At 41.1% G+C, this 26,221-nt stretch overlaps 1 protein-coding gene across 1 annotated transcript in view; it reads right to left on the bottom strand.

The window, feature by feature from the left end:
* The window catches only part of LOC140724772 (centrosomal protein of 128 kDa), a 612,511-nt gene that overhangs the window by 480,238 nt on the left and 106,052 nt on the right, over window positions 1-26,221 (bottom strand). Inside the window, exons 10-11 of the mRNA XM_073039351.1 lie at window positions 23,268-23,342; window positions 5,094-5,220 (exon numbers count right to left, since the gene is read on the bottom strand). Of these exons, the coding sequence (XP_072895452.1) occupies window positions 5,094-5,220; window positions 23,268-23,342 (202 nt within the window). The remainder of the gene's footprint in view (window positions 1-5,093; window positions 5,221-23,267; window positions 23,343-26,221) is intronic.

The following is a 26,221-nucleotide window of genomic DNA, read 5'->3' on the forward strand; positions in this document are numbered from 1 at the left end:
TGCTGCTTTTGTCTCACCTGACAAGTGCGCTTTGAACATGTCCCAGACAAGTAGCGACTTTTCCTTCCCAAAACATTCAGGATGTCGACACCACACCTCTTTAACCCACTTCAAGCAACCCACTTCGTCCATCCAGCAGCGTTCTTGAACATAAGCAACACCCCGCGGGAATTTTCTGAACAATCTTTGTTTTTCGTCTCAACACAAGATCACGTCTATTCATAAATCGGGTGCACCAACTTCGCATAGCTTTGAAATTTTCGCTGACCTCACGGCGTTTTTCGTCCCATTTCAACGCTTGAACTCGAATCATTACTCTGGTAACAATGTATCCGGATGATCGCTGGTGATTCACCCACTCCAAAACTTTTTCTTCCAGTTCTGGCCACTGGCATGTTGTCCTGCAGTTTGTACATTTCGTCTTTGGCATTTCCCTTAGCGTGTTCTCTTCCTTTCTCCACTCTCTCTCTCTCGTTTACACTAAACTTCATAGCAGCTGCAGAATTATTCATTCCTTTAGCAAAATCAACAACCTTCAGCTTGAAGCCAGCATCATATCACATTTGTTTTAATCTTTTATACACAGTGGTCGCAAACTCAATACTGAGCACACGTACTGATCCCGCCACCCCGTGTTATGTTTTAACGAGATCACGATGGGCACCAAATGGTTTCACGGGGGTTACATTTCAGAGGATTCTTTTCCATTGGAAACCTAATCCAAAATTTCTCTCCTTGATTTATTTATTAAGAATTTACCTATAACGCTCTACAATGTGTAGGCCTGTTTTCTTAGCAGGTACTGGTTCACAAAATTTCCAGGGTCCGGATCCAGCAAAGCTGAGTACCAGCATGTGAGATCTTGTGATTGTTTCTGGTTAAAACAAAGACCTCTACAAAAGGGGTCGGCTTATACAAAGGTAACATGAAAAGGTCACTTTTTTAACCTTGAAATTGTGGGGGGGGGGGGGGGGTCGGCTTCTGGTCCAGAATATACAGTATCTGTGGAATCAACTTAGGATTCTCCTTCACCTTGTCTGCTATGGTAACCTCATGCCTTCTTTTAGCACTTCTGATTTCTTTTTTTGTGTTCTAAAGTTCAAAGTGCAATTTATTATCAGAGTGCATACATGTCACCACATACAACCCTGAGATTCTTTTTCTGCGGGCATGCTCAGCAAATCTATAGAACAGTAACTGTAAACAAGTCAGTGGACAACAACCTGCGCAAATGCAGATATAAATAAATAGCAATAAATAATGAGCATGAAATAACAAGATGACGAGTCCTTAAAGTGAGACCATCAGTTGTGGGAACACTAGAAATAGAATGAGTGTAGTTATCCCCTTTGTTCAAGGGTCTGATGGTTGAGGGGTAGTAACTGTTCTTAAACCTGGTGGTGCAAGTCCTGAGGTTCTTGTACTTTCTACCTGATGGCATCAGCAAGAAAAGAGCATGGCCTTGGTGGTGAGGATCTTTGATGATTGATGCTACTTTTCTACAACAATATTTTATGTAGATGTGATCAATGGTTGGGATGGTTTTACCCATGATGTACTGGGCTGACTCCATTACACACACAAAATGCTGGAGGAACTCGACAAGCCAGGCAGCATCTATGGAAAAAAAGTACAGTCGGCGTTTCAGGCTGAAACCCTTTGGCAAGGCTCCAGCATCTCTTATTTGTGAATCCGCTACTTTTTGCAGGATTTTCCACTTAAAGGCATTGGTGTTCCCATACCAGGCCATAATGCAGCCAGTCAGTACACTTTCCACCATACATCTCTAGAAGTTTGCCAAGGTTTTTGATGACACGCCAAATCTCCGCAGACTCCTGAGGAAATAGAGGCGCTATCGTGCTTTCTTTGCAATTACATTTATATGATGGGCCCAGGACAGGTCCTCTGAGATAGTGACACCCAGGAATTTGAAGTTACTGACCCTCTCCACCTTTGATCCTCTAATGACTACTGACTCATGGACCTCTGGTTTCCCTCTCCTTAAGTCCACAATCAGTGCCTTGGTCTTATTGACATCAAGTGAGAGGTTGTTATTATTACACCACTCAGCCAAATTGTCATTCTCTCTCCTGTATGCTAGAAGTGTTCTCTTGCTTTTTTATATTCCATAACTACCTTATTTGTTCCAACCAGCTATACATTATAGCAACTCCTTTTTTTTTCTTAACCAGGACTTCAATCTCTTGAAAACCAAGATTCCCTAAACCTATTATCCTAACTTTTTTTTCCTGACAAGTTTTGTACTATCAAAATTTCCCTTTTAAATGCCTCCCACTTACCAAATACACCTTTAGCAGAAAACCACCTGTCCTAATCCACACTTGCCAGATCCTTTCTGATACTATCAAAATTGGCCTTCTTCCAATTTAGAATCTCAATTTGTGAACCAGGCCCATTTTCTTCCATACTTACTTTGAAACTAATGGCAGTATGATCACTAGATGCAAAGTATTCCCCTGAACAAATCATCTGTCACCTGCCTTGTCTCAGGAAATCAACTATTGCACACTCTCTCAATGGAACTTCTACGTACCGATTAAGGAAACTTTCCTGAACACATTTGACAATCTATCCCTTCTTGTAATCTTACAGTATGGGAATCCTAGTCAAATGTGAGAAGTCAAAACTTACGATTCTTGCAACAATCTGTGATCTCTCTAAAAATGTGTTCCTCTGAATACCGCAGACCGTTGGGTGGTCTATAATATAGCCCCATTAATGTGGTCATACTGTACCTTATTCCTTAGTTCCACCCATAAAGCCTCACTAGATGCATTCTCCAGTCTATCCTGACTGAGTACTGCCATGACATTTTCCCTGACTAGTAATACCACCTCTTTAATCCATCCCACCCTGTCACATCTAAAACAGCGAATCCCGGAACACTGAGCAGCCAGCCCAGCCCTTCCTGCAACCAAGGCTCACTAGAGAGAGAGAGGCATCCGTTAGTCTTGCGAGACCATGGATCTGCACCTGGAAAGCCTTGCTTCAGTCTGTATTGGTAAAGCAGCGTCTGTTGTGGCTGTAGAGGCCCACACGGGAGTGACAGTCTCGGCCACAGCGACTGCACTTGAAGGTGCTGTCCTCTAGTGTTGCCTTGGTGCTGTTTTTTCTGTCACCTCAGCTTCTCTTCTCCTCTTTTTAGACCTCCGCGTAGTTCCAGCTTCCAGTGAGAGCGGTCGCTTGCAATGTCCTCCCACCTCTCGACGTTCGTGTTCAGTGACTTCATGTCTCTTACAAACACCTTTGAAACGAAGATGGGGCTGCCCTTGTGCTCTCTTGCCAGAGGTCAGTTCCTCGTACAGCAGGTCTTCCGGATCCTCCCGTCTGACATGTGGCGTACGTGGCCCAGCCAGCAGAGACGGCGTTGTTGGAGCAGGGTGAAGAGGCTGGATCTCTGGGCGTGGGCCAGGACCTCATTGTTGGTGACTCAGTCAGTCCACTTGATGTCCAGGATCTGTCTCAGGCTGCGAAGGTGGAAGGCATTGAGACGCAGTTCTTGTCTGGAGTAGAGGCTCCAGGTCTCACTGTCATAAAGCAGTGTGCTGAGGACGCAGGCCCTGTAGACTGAAACGTTGGTGTGCATCGTCAGCTTTCTGTTCTCCCAGACTCTCTTTCTCAGCCTGGCGAATGTTGAGGCTGCTCGTCCAATCCGTCTGTTGATCTCTGGGCCTAGGGAGAGACTGTCCGTGATGGTGGAGCCAAGGTATGTAAACTCGTGAACTACCTCCAGCTTGTAGCTGTTGATGGTAATGGCAGGGGGGTGCTCAACGCCTTGGCCCAACACGTTGGTCTTCTTCAGGCTGATGGTCAAGCTGAAGTCCTAACAGGCTCTTGAGAAGCTGTCCACAAGGCGTTGCAGTTGCTCTTCAGAGCGTGGTGCCAGTGCCGCATCGTCTGCAAACAACATCTCCCTAATGAGTACTTCACGAACCTTGGTTTTCGCCCTCAGCCAGGACAGACTGAACAGCCTCCCATCTGATCTGGTGTGGATCCAAAGGCGTGCTTCAGCATGACTGCGAAGAGGATGCCGAACAGGGTGGGGGCAACCACACAGGCCTGCTTCACACCGCTGCGGATGTTGAAGGCCTCCGAAGGAGAGCCGCCAAACTGAACGACATCGTTCATGTCTGTGTGGAATGACTGAACTATCCTGAGGAGCCTCGGGGGACAACCAATCCTGGCGAGGATTTTGAACAGGCCGTCTCTGCTCACAAGGTCGAAGACCTTCGTGAGGTCAATGAAAGCAACACAGAGTGATTACCTTTGCTCTCTGCATTTCTCTTGTAGCTGTCGAAGGGAGAAGATCATGTTGATTGTGGAGCGTGCTGACCTGAAACCGCACTGGACTCGGGATATAGCCTTTCGGCTATTTTCTGCAGTCTATTCAGGACCACGCGGCAAGACCATCCCAATGATGCTCAGCAAGGAGATTCTCCTGTAGTTGTTAAGAGTCGTTTCTGTCCCCTTTGTTCTTATATAGGGTGACAATGTTGCAGTCTCACTAATGGCTACAATATTGTAATTCCATGCATTGATCCATGCCCTGAGCTCATCTGCCTTCCTAAATACTTCTTGCATTGAAATATACGCAACACAGGGCATTAGTCACACCATGCTTAACCTTTTGATTCCTTTCTTTGTCTGAGGTCTTAATAAATCTGTTATCACACACTCTCCACCATCTACTCTGGTACTCTGATTCCCATCACCCTGCAAGTCTAGTTTAAACCCAAATCGAGTCAATAGCCAGAGACTTATTCCCAGGGCAGAAATGGCTAACACAAGGGGCATCATTTTAAGGTGATAGAAGGGGAACAACAGAGATAGTTTTTTTTTTTGTTTTTTTTTACACACAGAGTATGGTAGGTGTATGGAACATGCTGCCAGGAATAGCGGTAGGTACATTAAGGGTATTTAAGAAACTCTTAGAAAGGTACATGGTTGATAAAAAAACATAGGGCTATTTGGGAGTGAAGGGTTAGGTCAACAGAGTAGGTTATAGGACTGACACAACACTGTGGGCCAAAGGACTTGTACTAAGCTGTGCAGTTCTATGTTGCATAACTCACCTGCTTGAGTCAGTCTGTCATCCTCATCTGTTTCACGATAACCTTTCTGCTGTGATTGCAAGAGGCTGTGCTGCAAAGTTACTCGTTCCTGTTCAGTCTTCAACAGTTGATCGCGCAAATCATCTATCTAAATTCACAGATAAGACTCAGTGGATCAGTAGAGCATTACCGTTTTTGCATTTCACATCTTTTCAACATGCAAGTCTTTTCCGTGTTAAATAGTAAACGTGCCCAGAATTAAATAGAAAATTGCCAGAAAACTTTACTATCTTGAATAATAGACAACAGCAAAATTTAAAAAAACATTATCTGGCAGTCTTTCAGAAACAATTATGAATATACTTGTCAGTACAACAGAAAACATCAGACAGCAAATCAAGATTCAAACAAAGGCTTGCAGCAGGCACAGTTAGAAAAAACTGGAAATTTTTAGCAAGCCAGGCAGCACCTGGGGAGAGAGAAACAATAATTAGATTAATTTCCAGCATCCACAGTTTCTCTTTACACTGGTGGAGGTAACTGTACCCTAAAATAGAAGGAAACATTGCAGTGATTTGATCGCTGAAACATACTGACACGTCAAGGTGGTTTTAGATTAAAGCATTCATTTAGATGCCCTCGTCTTATTACTATCAGCAGGGAGGAGGTACAGGAGCCTGAAGGCACCCACTCAATGATTTGGGGATAGCTTCTTTCCCTCTGCCAACAGATTTCTGAATGGACACTATTTCACTACTTTTTTGTTTCTTTTTTTGCACTATTTATTTCATTTAACTTTTTAATACATACACTTACTGCAATTTACAGTTTTTTATGTATTGCAATGTACTTCTGCCACAGAACAACAAATTTCATGACATATGCTGGTGATATTAAACCTGATTCTGATTATGATTAGATTAACTGAATAAAACAACCACATTTTAAAAAAATTGCTGGAGGAATTTAGCAGGTCAAGCAGTAGCAGGATGAAAATGGGCAATGTTATTGACCTGGAGGCTGAAATTCTGACAGTATGATACATCAAGGAAGAGGAAAATTACTATGACATTTTTTTTCAGTAAGTAGTCATAACATTAAAATAAATGCTACTGAAGTCATTAGTCAAAAGGGAGAGGAAGAAACAAAATGAATTGTTGGGGGTACTCAGTGGGCCAGACAGCACCTGGAAAAGGGAATAGGCATTTGACATTTGAGTCAAGGCACTTCATTTGGACTGGAAATCTGAAGTAAACAGAAAATACAGAGACACAAATGAGGTCCAAATAAGTTTATTTTCAAAGTACAATTTATATATGTTACCATATACAACCTTGAAATTCATTTTTTTGCAGGCATTTATAGGAAAATAAAGAAATACAATAAAATTTATGAAAACAAGTGGGAGGAGCTAAAGATGGCACTGGAGGTTTTAGTGGACCTGGGCGACTTCTTTGAGTTCATCCTCAAAACAGGTTAAACCAACTTTTTTTCCCTTTTCAAGGTGGCTGGAGTCCAGTCAGAGTCCATTATCTACAGCTGCGCTCAAACTACATTCTTCAGAACTCATCAAGTGACCTGCGTTTCAGGATCTCCAGCAGCGGCTTGGAAGACAAGCAACTTTGGGGTGTGGACCTATGGACGACCCGATCCCCTGTCGATGTCACCAGGGGAAATCAAAACATCAAAGCAGTGGCTGTGACTGTCAGAGGCCTCTGCACTTGAGTGATCTCTCTCTCTCTCTCCCTCTTCCCCTCTTTCATTTTCTCTCTTTCCATGGTGTAGAGAGAGTCTGCTGGTTCTAGAGTCAGGAGAACTCAAAATATGCAACAGTGCAGACTGTAACATCAAAACAGTGAGCTGTTAGCCTCCCCTCTCACTGTGGCAGGATACTTCTCTCTCCCTCATTAGTGAGAGAGAGGGCCTGTTGAGATGTCGACGTGATGGGATGGAAAGCAGTTTTTGATGGTCTGTAGATCATGGTCTCCTGGGGCTTGCTGGGTGGTGGGGCGGACTAATGCTTTTTGCTGGGACAAGTGGGAGTTTTGGGGTTCTAACATTTTTCTGTTATTCATTTTTGGTTTTTCTCTCTCTCTGTTTTATGGATTTCTGCAAAATGTAAGTATTTCAGGTTCTGTACTGTCTACATTTTCTGACATTAAATTGAACCATCGAACAATATACATAAACAAAAACTTAACAAACTACCAATGTGCAAAAGACAAACTGTACAAATAACTAATACTGAGGACGTGAGTTACAGAATCCTTGAAAGTGAGTGCAGATTGTGGATTCAGATCAGAGTTGAGGTGAGTGAGTGAAGTTGTCCACACTAGTTTCAGGAATCTGATGGTGGAGGGTAATAATTGTTTCTGAGTTTGGTGGTGGGACCTAAGGCTCCTGTACCTTCTTCTCGCTGATAGTATTGAGAACAGGGCACGGTCTGGATGGTAGGAGTCCCTGATGACAGATTTCAGTTTTCTTTTATTTTTTTCTTCCTTCATATTACTTTGATCAGATAGTGCAAAGTTTCTCAAAGCACTTCATCAGAGTGTTATTAAACAAAAGCTGTCATCAAGCTAATTAGGCAGAAATTAGTATAGTTTAATCAAAGAGTAATGTTTTAAGAAATATCTTAAGGCAAGTAAATTTCAGGGAGACAACTTTAGGCCTTAAGAAATGTAGGGATGATATTTGGGAAAGTTATGGAATGAGAGAATGTAGATCAGGGGAACACGTTAGTATAGAGGTTAATATAGATAGATAGATAGATAGATAGATAGATACTTTATTCATCCCCATGGGGAAATTCAACTTTTTTTTCCAATGTCCCATACACTTGTTGTAGCAAAAACTCATTACATACAATACTTAACTCAGTAATAATATGATATGCATCTAAATCACTAACTCAAAAAGCATTAATAATAGCTTTAAAAAAAGTTCTTAAGTCCTGGCAGTTGAATTGTAAAGCCTAATGGCATTGGGGAGTATTGACCTCTTCATCCTGTCTGAGGAGCATTGCATCGACAGTAACCTGTCGCTGAAACTGCTTCTCTGTCTCTGGATGGTGCTATGTAGAGGATGTTCAGGGTTTTCCATAATTGACCGTAGCCTACTCAGCGCCCTTCGCTCAGCTACCGATGTTATACTCTCCAGTACTTTGCCCACGACAGAGCCCGCCTTCCTTATCAGCTTATTAAGACGTGAGGCGTCCTTCTTCTTAATGCTTCCTCCCCAACACGCCACCACAAAGAAGAGGGCGCTCTCAACAACTGACCTATAGAACATCTTCAGCATCTCACTGCAGACATTGAATGACGCCAACCTTCTAAGGAAGTACAGTCGACTCTGTGCCTTCCTGCACAAGGCATCTGTGTTGGCAGTCCAGTCTAGCTTCTCGTCCAACTGTACTCCCAGATACTTGTAGGTCTTAACCTGCTCCACACATTCTCCACACATATAACACTTATAGTACCAGCGACTGGGGCTCAGTTCCAGCACTGCCTATAAGGAGCTTGTATGTTTTCCCTCATGACTATGTAGGTTTCCTCCGGGTGTTCCAGTTTCCTCCCACATTTCAAACACGTACAGGCTAGTCGGTGAATTGATCACCTGGTTGTTAATGGGTGGCACAAGCCTGTTGGGCTGAAGGTACCTGTTACCAACCATGCCATATCTATTAAAATAAATCATGCATGAGGTACAGGTCAGATTTGCTGATTGCAATTTCCAGGAAGCTGAAGCACTGGAAGTAACTACAGAGCCACAAAAAAGCTAGGAGGTGGAGGGCCATGAAAACAAAGGTGTAAATTTGAACTCTGAGTTTGGGGTCTGGAGTACATCAGTGAGTACAAGCCAAAAAGTGAATTAAGCATAGTTTGATTTACTTTTTGAACAACCCCTTGCTGCAATGGCAAACTGACTTTTCTACTTCAGTGAAGGAGGTGATGTAGCACAAGATTCAAGTGGAACAAGCTCTACACCTCCTCCTTTACTACCATTCAGGGACCTAAACAGTCCTTCCAGGCGAAGCAACACTTCCTCTGTGAGTCTCTTGGGGTCATCTACTGTATTCGGTGCTCCCAGTGCGGCCTTTTGTCTATTGGTGAAACCCAACATAGATTGGGAGACTGCATCACCAAGCACCTACACTCCATCCGCCAAAAAAAGCAGGATTTCCCAGAGGCCACTCACTTAAATTCCATTTCCCATTCCCATTCTGACATATCAATCCTTGGCCTCCTCTACTGTCACAATGAGGCCACACTCATGTGGGAGGAACAACATCTTATATTCTGTCTGGGTAGCCTCCAACCTGATGACATGAACATTGATACTCTTAACTTCCAGTAATACCACCCCCTTCACCATCCCCATCCCCTTTTCCCTCTCTCACCTTGCCTGCCCATCACCTCTCTCTGGTGCTCTTCCCCCTTTTCTTTCTTCAATGGCCTTCTGTCCTCTCCTGTCAGGTGCCCCCTTCTCGAGCCCTGTATCTCTTTCACAAATCAACTTGCCAGTTCTTCATTTCACCCCTCCTGGTTTCACCTTATGTTTTTCCCTCCTCTTCCCCCACTTTCTAACTCCGACTCCTCATTCTTTTTTCACCAGTCTTATTAAAGGGTCTCGGCCCAAAATGTCAACTGCACACTTTTCCACAGATGCTGCCTGGTCTGCTGAGTTCTTCCAGCATTTTGCATGACTCTTGAAATTAACCTGCCTATTTCAGATACTGAAGTACCTGAGAGTCTAAATCACCAAAGCCACAAGAAGCTGACTGTACCACAGACTATGCCAAATACGAGCTTTAAATTTAAAAACTGTGGACAATACTGTGCTTGGTAAATCCTATGTGTTTTTTCTTTTTCTCAACTTCAGACCGTGTAACAAATTGTAATTATTGGCAGAACGTACCAGAGAAATAGTACATGAATATGTATAACATGTTCAGTTCTAACTTCTCCTCGTTCTGTGTCTAATGGTGCAGAACATTCACTCTGGTTCTCCTCTACAGGAGCTGCCTTATGTGGAGTATATCCAGAATTTTCTGCTGTTATTTCAATTCTCCACATTCTGAAGTTTTTTCTTTGCTTTTCAAACAATATTTCCACAATGATCTAAAAATTGGACTTTCATAGCAAAGTCAAAGTAAATGTATTATCTAAATATGTATACGTCACCATATATTACCTTATGATTCAATTTTTTCCAGGCATTTACAGGAAAACTAAATACAAAAGAATTTCAAAGATTCAAAGTGCATTTATTATGTAAGTATGTATGCAGTATACAACCCTGAGATTCGTCTTCCGCACAGACAGCCATTAAACAAAGAAACCATGGAATCTGCTCAAAGAAAAACATCAACTCAGTCCGTCCATGTACAAAAAAGAACAATCGCACAAACAGCAACAAAAAAAAAACAAGCAATAAACACAAAGTATGAAACACAAGATTGAAAGAGTCCAGGCATATTCAGTTCAGCTGAGCGTTAGTTATCCGAAGGCCACACCGATTCAAGATTACCCAAAATAGCAACAAATAAAGGAGCAGCCAGAAACCAGGAACACATCAAAAAGTGAACTAGAGTCCAATCCACAAAGCCCATCAATTAAACCATGCCAAAGACATGGTTTCTCCAGCAGCATCGAGGGAGAGGGAGACCATCAGAATTAAGAAACCTTCTTCCAGAAGCAACAAGTGAGAGGGAGAGAGAGGTCATCGCTCCCAGACACCTTCCTCCAGCAGTTGCGAGCAACAGACTGGTGGACAGTGATGAGTATACTGTCACCTTCTGAACTGATTTCAATCTTCCACAATACTTTAATCAGCAAGAAATGGAGCCGATCTTAGGCTCGCGTGCCATCTCCAGGCTCTTGGCCCTGAAGCTGCACACCTTACAGAACACCCACCGAGACAGCAAAGTGCCAGATCACTTAATCAGCCCAAATACATACCACCAAAATGTAGATCATAGGCTCCAAAAGTAGCAAAACGCATTTGAAAGAAAATGACGTAAAAGAAATGAAAGAAATAGTTTTGTGAATCATCTGAAGGATTTTGTCCTGGTCATGCTGTTTGCTGGCGCCATCTTCTTCCGGATCCAGATTTATGACAAATTATACATAAAGATTGATGAGCAACTAATGTGTAAACAAAGACAAATATGCAAATTAAAATTAATAAATAATAATGAGAACATGAGATTCACAGTTCTTGAAAGTGTGTCTCTCAGTTGTGGAATCAGTTCAGTGCTGAGGTGAGTGAAGTTATCCATGATGATTCAAGGAGCCTGATCATTGTTGGGTAATAACTGTTCCTGAATCTAGTGGTGTGTGGCCTAAGGATCCCTTATCTCCTGCCCAATGGTAGTAGCAAGAAGAGAGCATGGCCTAGATGGTGGGGGTCCTTGATAATGCTTCTGCTTTCCAGTGGTTCCTTATAGATTCACTCAATACTGGGGAGGACTTTTCCTGCAAGGACTGGGCTGTACACACCACTTTCTGGAAAGGGGTGTGGAGGTGAGTGTGAGTTTTGCCAGTAACACCTTGATCAAGAAAATGAATATTTAAAAATAGTTAACTGGGAGAAAAAAATCACTTATCAAAGATCCACCCTCATCTCTCTAAAGTGCAAGGCAACAGAGATTTATGTCAAAATCAGCTTTGATAGTTGTCATTCCCAATCCCATTCAGCAGATGGCCAAGCCTTTGCAGCAGTATATTTGTACAACAAGTTTATGCTTAACATCATTCAACGGCTAGAATCAGTATGTCTCAGCTCACGGATCTGTAGCAGAGTCAGGCATACACAAAATCCAAAAATAAAAAGGAAAATGGTACAAGCCCTCACTGATAGATACGGCATCCATCATCAAGGACATGCTCTCTTCTCATTACAACTATCAGGAAGGAGGTACAGAAGGATGAAACACATTTTAGGAAAAGCTTCTTTCCCTCCACCAGCAGATTTCTGAATAATCCATAAACCACTGAATGCTACCTCACTATTTTGCTCTCTTTAGGCAGTACTTTTTTTATTTTAAACAAAGAACATGGAACAGTAAAGCACAGGAACAGACACTTTGGTCCACAATGTCATGCCAAACCAAATAAAACAGTAATCAAATGGCCGACTAAACTAATCCCATCTACCTACACAATGTCCATATCCTTCCATTTTCCTCACATTCATGTGCCTATCTAAACGTTTCTTAAAAGTCCCTAATCTGTATTATCTGCCTCTAAGACCACCCCCAACAGTGCATTCCAGGCACCCACCACTCTGTGTAAAAATCTTGCCCCCCACATTTCCTTTGAATTTACCCCCTCTCACCTTAGATAGATAGATAGATAGATAGATAGATACTTTATTCATCCCCATGGGGAAATTCAACATTTTTTCCAATGTCCCATACACTTGTTGTAGCAAAAACTCATTACATACAATACTTAACTCAGTAATAATATGATATGCATCTAAATCACTAACTCAAAAAGCATTAATAATAGCTTTAAAAAAGTTCTTAAGTCCTGGCAGTTGAATTGTAAAGCCTAATGGCATTGGGGAGTATTGACCTCTTCATCCTGTCTGAGGAGCATTGCATCGACAGTAACCTGTCGCTGAAACTGCTTCTCTGTCTTAAATGCATGTCCTCTGGTATTAGACATTTCAACCCTGGGGGAAAAAAAAGAGTCTGTCTACTCTACCTATGTCTCTTATAATCTCATATACATCTGTCAGATCTCCCCTCAGCCTCTGCCACCCAAGAGAAAAGAACCTAAGTTTATCCAATCTCTCATTATAGTACATGCCCTCTAATTCAGACAACATCCTGGTAAACCTCTTTTGCACCCTCTCTATAATGGGGTGACCAGAACTGTAACTAATACTCGAGATGCGACCAAATACCTGGGGGTGCACCTGGATGACAGACTTCAGTGGAGCAACAAAACAGAGGCTATGTAATAGGGTCTGAGTTGCCTCTACTTCCTGAGGAGACTGACGTCCTTTGGATTGTGCAGGCCTCTCCTTCACAAGTTCTACCAGTCTGTTGTCACCATTAGAATCTTCTTTGAAGTGGTGTGCTAGGGCAATGGCATCAACACAGGTGATACCAACAGGTTCAATAAACTGATTAGAAAGGCTGGCTCTGTTATAGGAGTCTAACTGGACACACTGGAGGCTGTGGTAGAACAATGGACACTACGAAAAATCCTGGCAATTCTGGATAATGTTTTTCACCTCTGCATGCCATCTTGGCTAAACAGAGGAGCACTTTAGTAATAGAATAAAACAGCTATGTTGCTCCAAAGAGCACTATATGAGGTCATTCTTACCCTCAGCCATTAAGCTCTATAATTTCAATCTATAGCCAAGGAAGTGATGAGTCCCTCCTGTTAAGACTGTTTGTGGTCATTTATTTTTTATTCTTTCTACTTCTCTTCTAATATTTATACCTGTGCACTTGTAATGCTACTGTGACACCATAATTTATTTTGGGATAAATAAATTATATATCTCTAACTAAAGTTTTATACAGCTACAACATAACCGCCTGACTTTTGAACTCAATGCCTCAGCTAATAAAGGCAAGCATGCCATATGCCTTTTTAACCACTCTGTCAACCTGTGCAGCCAGTTTCAGGGAGCTATGAACCCGAACCCCAAGATCCACTCATTGACACCATAAATATCTTGCACATAACATTGTATATTTATGTATATTTGACCTATCAAAGTGCAACACTTCACATTTGGCTGTGTTAAATTCCATCTGCCATTTCTCCGCCCATATGTGCAACTGATCTATATCCCACTGCATTCTTTCCCAGTAATCTACGCTAATAACACCACTAATCTTAGTATTATCTACACCCATCAATATTTTCATCCAGGTCATTTATATACATCACAAACACAGAAGTCCCAGTACAAATCCCTGCAGAACCTCACTGATCACAGAACTCCAGCTAGAATAAACCCCTTCAGTGACTACACTCTGTCCTCTATAGGCAAGCCAATTATGAATCCAAATGGCTAATTCACCATTGATGCCATGCATCTTAAACTTCTGGGTGAGCCACCCATGAGGGTCTATTTTTATGTGTTGCGCTGTACTGTCGCCTCAAAACAACAAATTTCATGACATTGTCAATTATGATAAATCTAAATTTTATTCTGATTTTGAAACACTAAGAATGCTACCGCAGAGAATGCTTTAAGATCCCAGAAGACTTCTCCAGCAATGTAGTGGAATCCATTGTAACAAGGACAGACACTTCACACATTGATCCTGATTTTTAATGGATACACAATATACCTTGAAAAATATTACTAATTCTATACAAATAAAACAAGGGTCATGAGCTCAATGTCACCATGACTGTGGAATTAATTTTAATTAATCAAGTAATTTTGAATATGGTAATAAATGTTACTGACGCAATGGAGCAATCATTCTGTCAGCAACATCAGACACCAGAGTTCATTTGTGCACAGCTGTTAGCAACTAAACAATGCTGCTTGAAGCTCAATGGTTGTCTGCTCTGAAAACTTTATTTTAAAATTGATGTTAAAAGATCAAATTGGACTACAGGCAAATGTGTCCTCAATTTAACTTTTCACCTGAAAGGTGTCCTCTCCTACACACTTGTATTATATAGAGCTGTCACCATAGACAGCATGTTAAGACGAGAGGAGGAAGGAAGAAGGGGAAAAAGAAAAAAACACTGAGTATTGTGAGCAGTTTTGGACCTCTTATCTAAGAAAAAGAAGAGCTGGCACTGGAGAGGGTCCAGAGGAGGTCCATGATGATGATTCCTAGAATGAAAGAGTTAACATCCGAGGAGTGTTTGACGGCTCTGGGCCTATATTCACTGATGTTAAAGGCCTAGATAGAGTGGATGTGGACAGGGTGCTTCATATAGTGGCGCACAGTCTTAGAATAGAGGGATATCCCTTTAGAACAAAGTTGAGGAGGATCTGCTGTTGACCTATAGTGACAATAGGCAAACTGCAACAGGTCCAGGTCCTTGCTGAGGCAGGAGTTCAGTCTAGTCATGACCAACTCTCAAAGCATTTCATCTCTGTCGATGTGAGTGCTACCGGGCGATAGTCATTAAGGCAGTCCATATTATTCTTCTTAGGTACTGGTATAATTGTTGCCTTTTTGAAGCAAGTAGGAACTTTCACCTGTAGCAGTAAGAGGTTGAAAATGTCCTTGAATACTGTCACTAGTTGGTTGGCACAGGTTATCAGAGCATTACCAGGTACTCCATCAGGACCTTCTGCCTTGCGAGGGTTCACTCCCTTTAAAGACAGTTTAACATCGGCCTCTGAGACGGAGATCACAGGGCCAGCAGGTGCAGCAGGGATCTTCACAACTGTAGTTGTGTTCTCCCTTTCAAAGCGTGCAGAATTGATGGGCCAAATGGTCATTCTGCTTCTATCTCTTGTGATCCTAGGATGCATGCCCAGAACACCATAAGACATAGGGGCAGAACTATATCCAGCATTAATCCTCAGCATTACATCCTTGTTTTTATATTCTAGTCATCTCAAAATGAATACTAACATTGCATTCGTCTTCCTTACCACTAACTCAATCTGCAAATTAACTTTTAGGGAATGCTGCACTAGGATTTCCAAGACCCTTTGCACCGCAGTTTTTTTTTGAATTTTCTTCCCATTTAGAAAATAGTATACATCATTATTCATTCCACCAAAGTGCATGACCATACACTTCCTTACACCATATTCCATCTGACACGTCTTTGCCCAATCTCCCAGTCTGTTTAGAACTTCAGCAGACTCCCAGCTTCCTGAACACTACATGTCTCTCTGCCTATTTTTGTATCATCCACAAACTTTGCCACAAAGCCATTAATCATGTCACCTAAATCACTGATATACAATATGAAAAGAAATGGCCTTAACACCAATCCCCAAGGAACACCACTAGTTACTGCCAGCTAACCAGGGAAGGATCCTTTATTCCCATTCTTTGCCTCCCACCAGTCAGCCAATGTTCCATCTATGCTAGTATCTTTCCTGTAATACCCATGGGCTCTTATATTGTTAAGCAGCCTCATTTGCAGCACCTTGTTAAAGACCTTCTGAAAATTCCTGTAAACAACACTCACTTACTCTCCTTTGTCTATTCTGCCTGTTACTTGCTCAAATAATTCCAATATATTTGTCAGGCAAGATTTCCCTTTAAGGAAACCACACTAACTTTGGCCTATTTTAACATATGTTTCCAAGTATCCTGAAACCTCATCCTTAATTGTGGATTCCAACATCTTTCCAACCACTGAAGTGAGGCGAACTGGCCTATGATTTGCTTTCTTCTGCCTTCCTCTCTTGTTTAAGAGTAGAGCAACACTATCAGTTTTCCAGTCTTGAGGAACCATTCCAGAATGTAGCAATTCTTGAAATATCACTACTAATGCCTCCACAATCTCTTCAGCTATCTCTTTCAGAACTCTGAGATGTGGTCCATTTGATCCAGGTGACTTATCTACATTCAGACTTTTCAGCTTCCAAAGCACCTTCTCTTTAGAAATAGCAACTACATTCACTTCTGCTCTCTGACACTCTCGAATATCTGGCATATAGCTAGTGTTTTCCACTGTGAAAAGTGGTGCAAAATAGTTATTAAGTTTGTCTACTATTTCTTTGTCTTCCATTACTACCTCTCCAGCATCATTTTCCAATGGTCCGAAATCCACTCACGTCTCTCTTTTACTCTTTATATATATCTGAAAAAACTTTTGGTAGCCTCCGACATTATTGGCTAGATTTTCTTCATATTTCATCTCCTCTCTCCTTATGGCTTTTTAGCTGCCTTCTGTCAGTTTTTAAAAGCCTCTCAATCACTTACCTTCCCACTAATTTTTGGAATATTGTATGCTCTCTCTTTTGCTTCTATGCTGTCTTTGACTTCCTGTGTCAGACACGATTGCATCATCCTCCCTTTAGAATACTTCTTCATCTTTGGGATGTATCTATCTTGCATCTTTCAAATTGCTCCCAGAAACTCCAGCCTTTGCTGTTTTGCCATCATCCTTGCTAATGTACCCTTTCAATCAACTCTGGCTCCTCTCTCATGACTCTGCAATTCCCTTTACTCCAATGTAATACCGATACATTTGACTTCAGCTTTTCCCTCTCAAACTGTAGACTGAATTAATAATAATAATTATTGTTATTATTAATTCATCCTTCAGTTTATTATTATTGATAATGATAATAATTATTATGGATATATTAATAATGGAAGAAATCCACGTGATCTGAGCAGTCTAAATGTTGACAAGGAAGTATCAAATGCCTAGCTCAGAATTGGAGACCTCTTCCCAGAAACAAAAGGACAAGGTGGCTAACACAAAAAAGTATCAAAAATACATAATAAAAGACAAGATAATAAATGCAGAAAATACATACAGAAACCAGGAACAATCCAACACATTACAGGATCTTGCAGCAGTTTAACCCAATCTGATTACCTACACAAGCACAATCAAGTGGCAAACATTATTCATCAAAATCTTGCTTTAAAACACAAACTCATAAAAGGCACCATACCTTACTATAAGTACAAGCCTGGCTCAGTTTTAGAGTCAAACTCCTACACATTTTATTACAACCAAATCATTATTACAGATAGTACAATCCATAATAACCATCTGAATACATTACAGGATAAACAAGAAGGAACAACTTACTTAATAGATATAACCATTCCAAACACACAAAACATACAGAAATCAGTAAGTGAAAAACAGAAATATGCTGAATTAGAAGAGGAAATTGAAAGACTCTGTAACCTGAACTGGGTATGCATTGTCCAAATCGCAATATGTACAACTGATATCACCCCAAATTCACTAAACAATAGCTTTGCATAATTAGGCTTTCACAGCAGTATTTATGTAAATCTCCAGAAAGCCACAATACTAAACACCACTAGAATAGTCCGAAAGTTCCTTGCAATTGAGGAACGAGCGTGCTTGTCTATGCCTGTACCTCAGGTTTTACCAGCTTGAGCTGAGAAAAAATAAAAATACAATAATAACAACCTTATTTATATGGCACCTTTTATACATTAAGTTGCAGACTCAAAGTGCTTTACAAAGATTGTAAAGATACATCAATATAGTCATAAAATTATGAGACAATATTAAATACCATAAGTAAAGACAAACATTATATAGAATAAAATGTTATCGAATATACCAAATTTACATAAATGTAATCAACATCAACAAACATTAAGCAATCCTATACATAGGCCAAATTAAAAGAGTAGGCTTTAGAAGTATGTTGAAACGCTCTACAATACTAGCCTGGCGTATCTCAGTCAGTAATATATTCCAGGTTTTTGGTGCATAAGGGCAAAAGGCTGTATCACCAGTTCCTATGTGCTTGGCTCTAAGAAAACTAAGCAAACCAGTATTCGTGGATGGTCATTAGTGATGTAAGAGGATAGACACTCCAATATATATGGAAGAACTAGATTATTCAGAGTCTTATATACAATTAAGAGGATTTTAATATTGATCCTAAAGGACAAATTAATTAATCAGTTACAGTAAGTATACATGTATATTGAATAGATTAAAAATAGTACAAAAACAGAAATAATATATTTTTTAAAAGTAAGGTAGTATTCTTGGGTTTAATGTCCATTTACGAATCGTAAAGCAGAGCAGAAGCTGTTTCTGAACCACTTAGTGTGTGCCATCAGGCTTCTGTACCTCCTTTCTGACAGTAACAATGAGAAGAGGGCATGCCCTGGGTGATAGGGATCTTTAATAATGGAGAGCACCTTTCTGAGGCACTGTTCCTTAAAGATGTTTTGGTACTACATATGCTAGTACCCAAGCTAGAGCTGACTAATTTTAAAACATTCTGTAGCTTCTTTCAGTTCTGTGCAGAAGCTCCCCAGCCAAATCTCTTCAGACTCATAATGAGATATAGCCACTGTCTTCCCTTCTTTATAGCTGCATCAATATATTGGGACCAGGTTAGATCCTAAGAGATCTTGACACTCAGGAACTTGAAATTGCTCACTCTCTTCACTTCTGATCCCTCTATGAGGATTGGTTCATGTTCCTTCATCTTACCCTTCCTGAAGTCCACAATCAGCTCTTTGATCTTACTGACATCAAGCACAAGGTCATTGCTGTGATACCACTCAACTAGCTGGTATATCTCACTCATGCCCTCTCATCTCCATCTGAGATTCTACCAACAATGGTTGTATCATCAGTAAATTTGTAGATGGAATTTGAGCTATGCTTAGCCATACAGTCATGGGTATAGAGGGAGCAGAGAATTTTGAACAAGCTGCAGTTGATATACATCTGTCTTAGGCAGTCCTGAAAAATGTGGCATTACAGTAGTCTAATCAGCTAAAACCAAAAGCATGCATCACTTGTTCTGCATCTTAAGACATTATAAGAAATCAAACTCTTGCAAGGTTCCTTAAGTGAAAGAATAGTCTTAATAATATGGTTAATATGTGATTTCTTAATTTAGCTCAGTCAATAACAACATCTAAATTCTTTACTTCTGGCTTGATTTATAAGGCCAGATGATCAAGTTTATTTCTAAGATTCACACTCTCTTCTTACTTCCACCAGTAAACAAAATTTCAGCTTTTTCTTATTTAGTTTCAGGAAATTCAAACTCTTCAATTCTGTAATGATGGTAAGACATTAGACCAGAGAGCTTAGAGCCTCATGGTCATCTGGCATAACAGGCAAATACAATTGTGTCATCTACATAGCTGTGGTAATTCACCTCGTGATTTGAAGTAATCTAACCTAATGGGAACGGGTAGATTGAGAACAACTACAGTCCAAGAATTGATCCTTGCAGCACACCAAACACAATATCATGGATTTTGGTCCTACAATCACTAGAGCTAACAAAGAATTTTCTTCCACTTATACAAGATTGAAACCAGCTTAAGGCAGTACCAGAAAGATCTATCCATTGACTAAGGCAGTTTATGAGACTGTTCTGATCAATGCTATCAAATGCTGCACTCAAATACAAGAGAACAGGAACTGATAAGTTACCTGCATCGGCATTAAGCTACAAGTCATTAACTACTTAAGCAATGCAGTTTCTATACTATGATTTGATCTAAAATCTGATAGATGCTTGTCAAGAATAGAATGTTTATTCCAGTAATCCTTTATTGTAAAACAATAATTTTTCTACAATTTTACCTAGAAAAGACAATTGGAAATAGTTCCAAAATTGTCCAAAACACAGCAGTCTAGATTATTTTTCTTAAGCAGGGGCTTAACTATTGCGTTTTTTAAGGAATCTGGAAAAATTCCAGAAACTAGCAATTAACTACGTCCAGTACACTGTCAAAAAGCATGTCAGAAATGCCTTTTAAAAAGTCTGTAGGAATAGGATCAAAGACACAAGTGGTTGGTTTTAGCTGAGTAATTATTTCTCGAAGCTCAGGTAAGCTATAGAAACATAGAAACATAGAAAATAGGTGCAGGAGGAGGCCATTCAGCCCTTCGAGCCTGCACCACCATTCAGTATGATCATGGCTGATCATCCAACTCAGAATCCTGTACCTGCCTTCTCTCCATACCCCCTGATCCCTTTAGCCACAAAGGTCATATCTAACTTCCTCTTAAATATAGCCAATGAACCGGCCTCAACTGTTTCCTGTGGCAGAGAATTCCACAGATTCACCACTCTCTGTGTGAAGACGTTTTTCCTCATCTCGGTCCTAAAAGGCTTCCCCTTTATCCTTAAACTGTGACCCCTCATTCTGGACTTCCCCAACATCGGAAACAATCTTCCTGCATCTAGCCTGTCCAATCCCTTTAGAATTTTATACGTTTCAATAAGATCCCCCTCAATCTTCTAAATTCCAGTGAGTATAAGCCTAGTCGATCCAGTCTTTCTTCATATGAAAGTCCTGCCATCCCAGGAATCAATCTGGTGAACCTTCTCTGTACTCCCTCTATGGCAAGAATGTCTTTCCTCAGATTAGGGAACCAAAACTGCACACAATATTCTAGGTGCGGTCTCACCAAGGCCTTGTACAACTGCAGTAGAACCTCCCTGCTCCTGTACTCAAATCCTTTTGCTATGAATGCCAACATACCATTTGCCTTTTTCACCGCCTGCTGTACCTGCATGCCCACCTTCAATGACTGATGTACAATGACACCCAGGTCTCTTACTTATTTTAGTAAATGAGTTTAAGCTCCCTAATCAAATCTGGCTCATTACCCAGCACCCAATCCAGAACTGCCTCTTCCCTTGTAGGCTCAGCCACAAGCTGCTCTGAAAAGCCATCTTGTAGCCATTCTTCAAATTCCGTCTCTTGAGATCCAGCACCTACCTGATTTTCCCATTCTACCTAGATATTCAAATCCCCCATGACTGTCATCACATTATCCTATTTATATGGCTTTTCTATCTCATTTTGTAATTTGTACCCCAGAGGCCTATATATAACTCTCATCAGGGTCTTTTTACCCTTGTAGTTTCTTAACCCAACTTACAAGGATTCTACATCTTCCAATTCTATGTCACCTCTTTCTAAGGACTCGATTTTATTTTTTACCACCAGAGCCTCCCCACACCCTCTGCCTACCTGCCTGTCCTTTCAATACAAGGTATATCCTTGGACTTTAAGCTCCTAACAATGATCTTCTTTCAGCCATGACTCAGTGATGCTCACAATCTATAAATGCACTACAAGGTCATCTATCTTATTCCGTATATGTGCATTCAAATATAACACCTTCAGTCCTGTATTTGTCACCTTTTTCAATTTTGCCCCCATGTTACACTTCAACTCATCCCATTGACTGCAATTTTGCCCCATCATCTGCCAGTCATTCCTATCAGATTCACAACACATTGCATCTACACGTATACCAACTACCCCACCCTCAGCCCTATCACACTGGTTCTCATCTCCCTGCTAAATTAGTTTAAACCCTCCCAAAATTCTGGATGTTCAGGGCAAGCAATGAATAGGAATTTGGTGGTGTTTTGGACCCGCTTTAATTGGTAATGAGTAATCAGCTTGTCCTCCTTTGATGAATTCTGAAATTTGGAAATTTTCTCAGTTTCCAGGATTGCTGATTTTATATTGTGGTAATGTTGTAAGGCTTTCCCTTTCATCAAGTACAATTTTATTACTTTACAGTTTCAGATAAATCTTACCTCCTCCATATGTGTGTGTCTCCTCTCTCCTTCTTTCTATCCCCTCCTCTTTCCCTCCCTCTTTTGCTCTTTCCAATCATTGTGCAGCACATTATTGTTTCCTTACAGACACCCCATATAGCCATCCATTACCCATTTTTGTCCCAGTCCCCCAACCCTTATCCCCACTCCCTCTCCTCCTTCTGTCTCCATCCATACATTTCACCACCTGGATCTCCTCTCCCATCTCATTTCATCCGCCCTGCATTACTCCTTAGTAATTCCCATTATCTAATCAGATAGGCTTTACTAATCAGATTCCAGAACTGGATGCCTCTGTGTATCTATTTATCACCCTCCAGATTCTGCCATTACCTTCACCCTCCCCTCCCCCACTGCCCTCCAACTGCCCTTTTTTTAACCCAGCCTACTTTCATCTATTAATCACTTGCCTGCTATTCCCAACTCTACCACACCCATGAAGCAGTCCTTGGAACATTTATCAGCCCTACCAGACTGTCCCTTTCCTCTTTATAATGTCCATCTTCACACTCCACCATTATCTTGAGGGCTAATTTTCAAGAGACTGGAACTAGAGGTCATAGGTTAAGGGTGAAAGGGAAGTTGAGGGTGAACTTCTTCACTCAGAAGGTGCTGTAATTGTGGAATGAGCTCCCAAGGGAACTGGTGGATATAGGTTCAATTGCAACAGTTAAGAGAAGGTTGAATAAGTATATGGATGGGAGTGGTATAGAGAGTTATGGTCCAGGTACATAGGTGAAAAGGAAAAGGTAGAATAACAGATCAGCATAGACAAGGTGAGCTAAAGACCTCTATGTTGTAGTGCGCCATGACTCTATATTCAAAGTTCGAAAGAGATTCAACTGAGTTGAGTTCCTCTAGCATTTTGTGTGTTGCTTAAGAGCACAAGAGAATAAACAAAAGACACTTTCAGCTCAGTCATCACTTAGTGTGGAACTGAGCATTACTCACCTGACTAGCCAGTATTTCCCGACTTCCTTCTGATTGGTCCAACTTCCGTCGTGTGCGGCTGAGCTCTTGCTCGATCTTAAACAGTACAAAAAATAAAAATCAGCATTCAAGCCAACTGAATCTTACAGTAGGTTTAAAGGTCGGCACATCATGGGCCAAAGGGCCTGTATTGTGCTGTACTTTTCTATGTTCTACAGATGGAACTACTATGCTGCAAACACTACCGCACGTCGCTCAGAAACATATACCTAATCTGTCTTCCTTACAGTCACTGCCCTCAGTGGAAAGTTCCGGGTAATTGTACTCAGACCACAGATTTATTTACTTAGACATACAGCACGGTAACAATCCCTCCTGCCCAATGAGCCCATGTCGCTGAACTACACCCATGAGGCCAATTAACTTACCAACCTGTACATCTTTGGAATGTGGGAGGAAAATGGACTGCTCTTTATTACAGCAGCAGAAAATGAACATGGGTTACTGGCGTCGTAATAGCTAGCTGCTACACTACCATGCTCCCCAAGATTTAGTGGTATTTGTGCATTTCGGACTGCAGATAAGAGGTTTCTTTAGCTTTTTCAAAGCAGTTACCTGGTAGAATGCTTATACAAAATAGAGGATGTTGAACCTCTGACAAGATAGATATCCAATGAGCAACAAGGACAAAATGCTGGAGTTCCTGATGAAGGGTCTTGGCCCAAAACATCAACTTTTTATTTCCCTCCATAGATGCTGCCTGACTTGCTGAGTTAGACCAGAAGTCCATAAGATATAGGAACAGAAGTAGATCACCTGGCCCATCGAGTCCGCATTGCCATTCAATCATGGGCTGATCAAATTTTTCCAATCATCCCCATTCCCCTGCTTTCTCCCCATACCCTTTGATGCCCTGACTAATCAAGAACCTATCTATCTCTGCCTTAAATACATCCAATGTCTTGGCCTCCACAGCTGCTCGTAGCAACAAATTCCACAGATTTACCACCCTCTGACTAAAGTAATTTCTCTTCATCTCTGTTATAAACGGACGTCCTTCAATCCTGAAGCTGTGCCCTCTTGTCCTAGACTCCCCTACCATGGGAAATAACTTTGCCATATCTAATCTGTTCAGATCTTTAAACATTCAGAATGTTTCAATGAGATCCCCTCTCATTCTCCTGAACTCCAGGGAATACAGCCCAATAGCTGCCAGATGTTCCTCATACAGAACCAGAATCAGAATCTAGTTTATTATCACTGGCATGTGACATGAAATTTGTTAACTTAGCAGCAGCAGTTCAATGCAATACATAATCTAGCAGAGAAAAATAGTAATAATAATAAATTAATAATAATAATTAATAAACAAGTAAATCAATTACATATATTGAATAGATTTTTTTAAACGTGCAAAAACAGAAGTACTGTATATTTTTAAAAAAGTGAGGTAGTATCCAAAGATTCAATGTCCATTTAAGAATCAGATGGCAGAAGGGAAGAAGCTGTTCCTGAATCGCTGTGTGTGTATCTTCACACTTCTGTACTTCCTACTTGATGGTAACAGTGAGAAAAGGACACTCCTTGGGTGCTGGAGGTCCTTAATAATGGACGCTGCCTTTCTGAGACACCGCTCCCTAAAGCTGTTCTGGGTACTTTGTAGGCTAGTACCCAAGATGGAGCTGACTAGATTTACAACCTTCTGCAGCTTCTTTTGGTCCTGTGCAGTAGCCCTTCCATACCAGACAGTGATGCAGCCTGTCAGAATGCTCTCCATGGTACAACTATAGAAGATTTCAGTTTATTTGTTGATAGCCACTGTCTTGCCTTCTTTATAACTACATCCATATGTTCGGACCAGGTTAGATCCTCAGAGATCTTGACACCCAGGAACTTGAAAATGCTCACTCTCTCCACTTCTGATCCCTCTAGGAGGATTGGTATGTGTTCCTTCGTCTTACCCTTCCTGAAGTCCACAATCAGCTCTTTCATCTTACTGACATTGCGTGCCAGGTTGTTGCTGCGGCACCACTCCACTAGTTGGCATATCTCACTCCTGTATGCCCTCTCATCACCACCTGAGATTCTACCAACAATGTTGTATCGTCAGCAAATTTATAGATGGTATTTGATCTATGCCTAGCCACACAGTCATGTCTATATAAAGAGTAAAGCAGTGGGCTAAGCACACACTCCTGAGGTGCGCCAGTGTTGATCGTCAGCAAGGAGGATATTTTATTACCATAATGGGAATGATGATCATGCGTGATCATGACCATTATGGGAATGATGGTATTAAATGCTGAGCTATAGTCGATGAACAGCATCCTGACATGGGTGTTTGTATTGTCTAAGTGGTCTAAAGCCGTGTGAAGAGCCATTGAGATTGCATTTGCCATTGACCTATTGTGGCAATAGGTAATTTGCATTGGGTCCAGGTCCTTGCAGGAGTTCAGTCCAGTCATGACCAACCTCTCAAAGCATTTCATCACTGGTGACATAATTAAGGCAGCCCACATGATTCTTCTTAGGCACTGATATAATTGTTGCCTTTTTGAAGCAAGTGGGAACTTCTGTGCATAGCAGTGAGAGGTTGAACATGTTCTTGAATACTCCTGCTAGTTGGATAGCATTCCCTTACATTCCTGGAATAATTCTTGTGAATCTTCCCTGAACCCTCTCCAATGACAGTATATCCTTTCTAAACTAAGGAGCCCAAAACTGCACACAATACTCCTACCATGATCTCACAAGTGCATTATAGAGCCTCAACATCACATCCCTGCTCTTATACTCTTCCTCTAGAAATGAATGCCAACATTGCATTTGCCTTCTGCATCACCAACTCAATCTGGAGGTTAACCTTTAAGGTATCCTGCACAAGGACTCCCAAGTCCCTTTGCATCTCTGCATTTTGAATTATCTCCCCATCTAAATAATAGTCTGCCCATTTATTTCTTCCACCAAAGTGCATT

Source organism: Hemitrygon akajei, chromosome 3 (assembly GCF_048418815.1).
Source record: "Hemitrygon akajei chromosome 3, sHemAka1.3, whole genome shotgun sequence".
NCBI lineage: Eukaryota > Metazoa > Chordata > Chondrichthyes > Myliobatiformes > Dasyatidae > Hemitrygon > Hemitrygon akajei.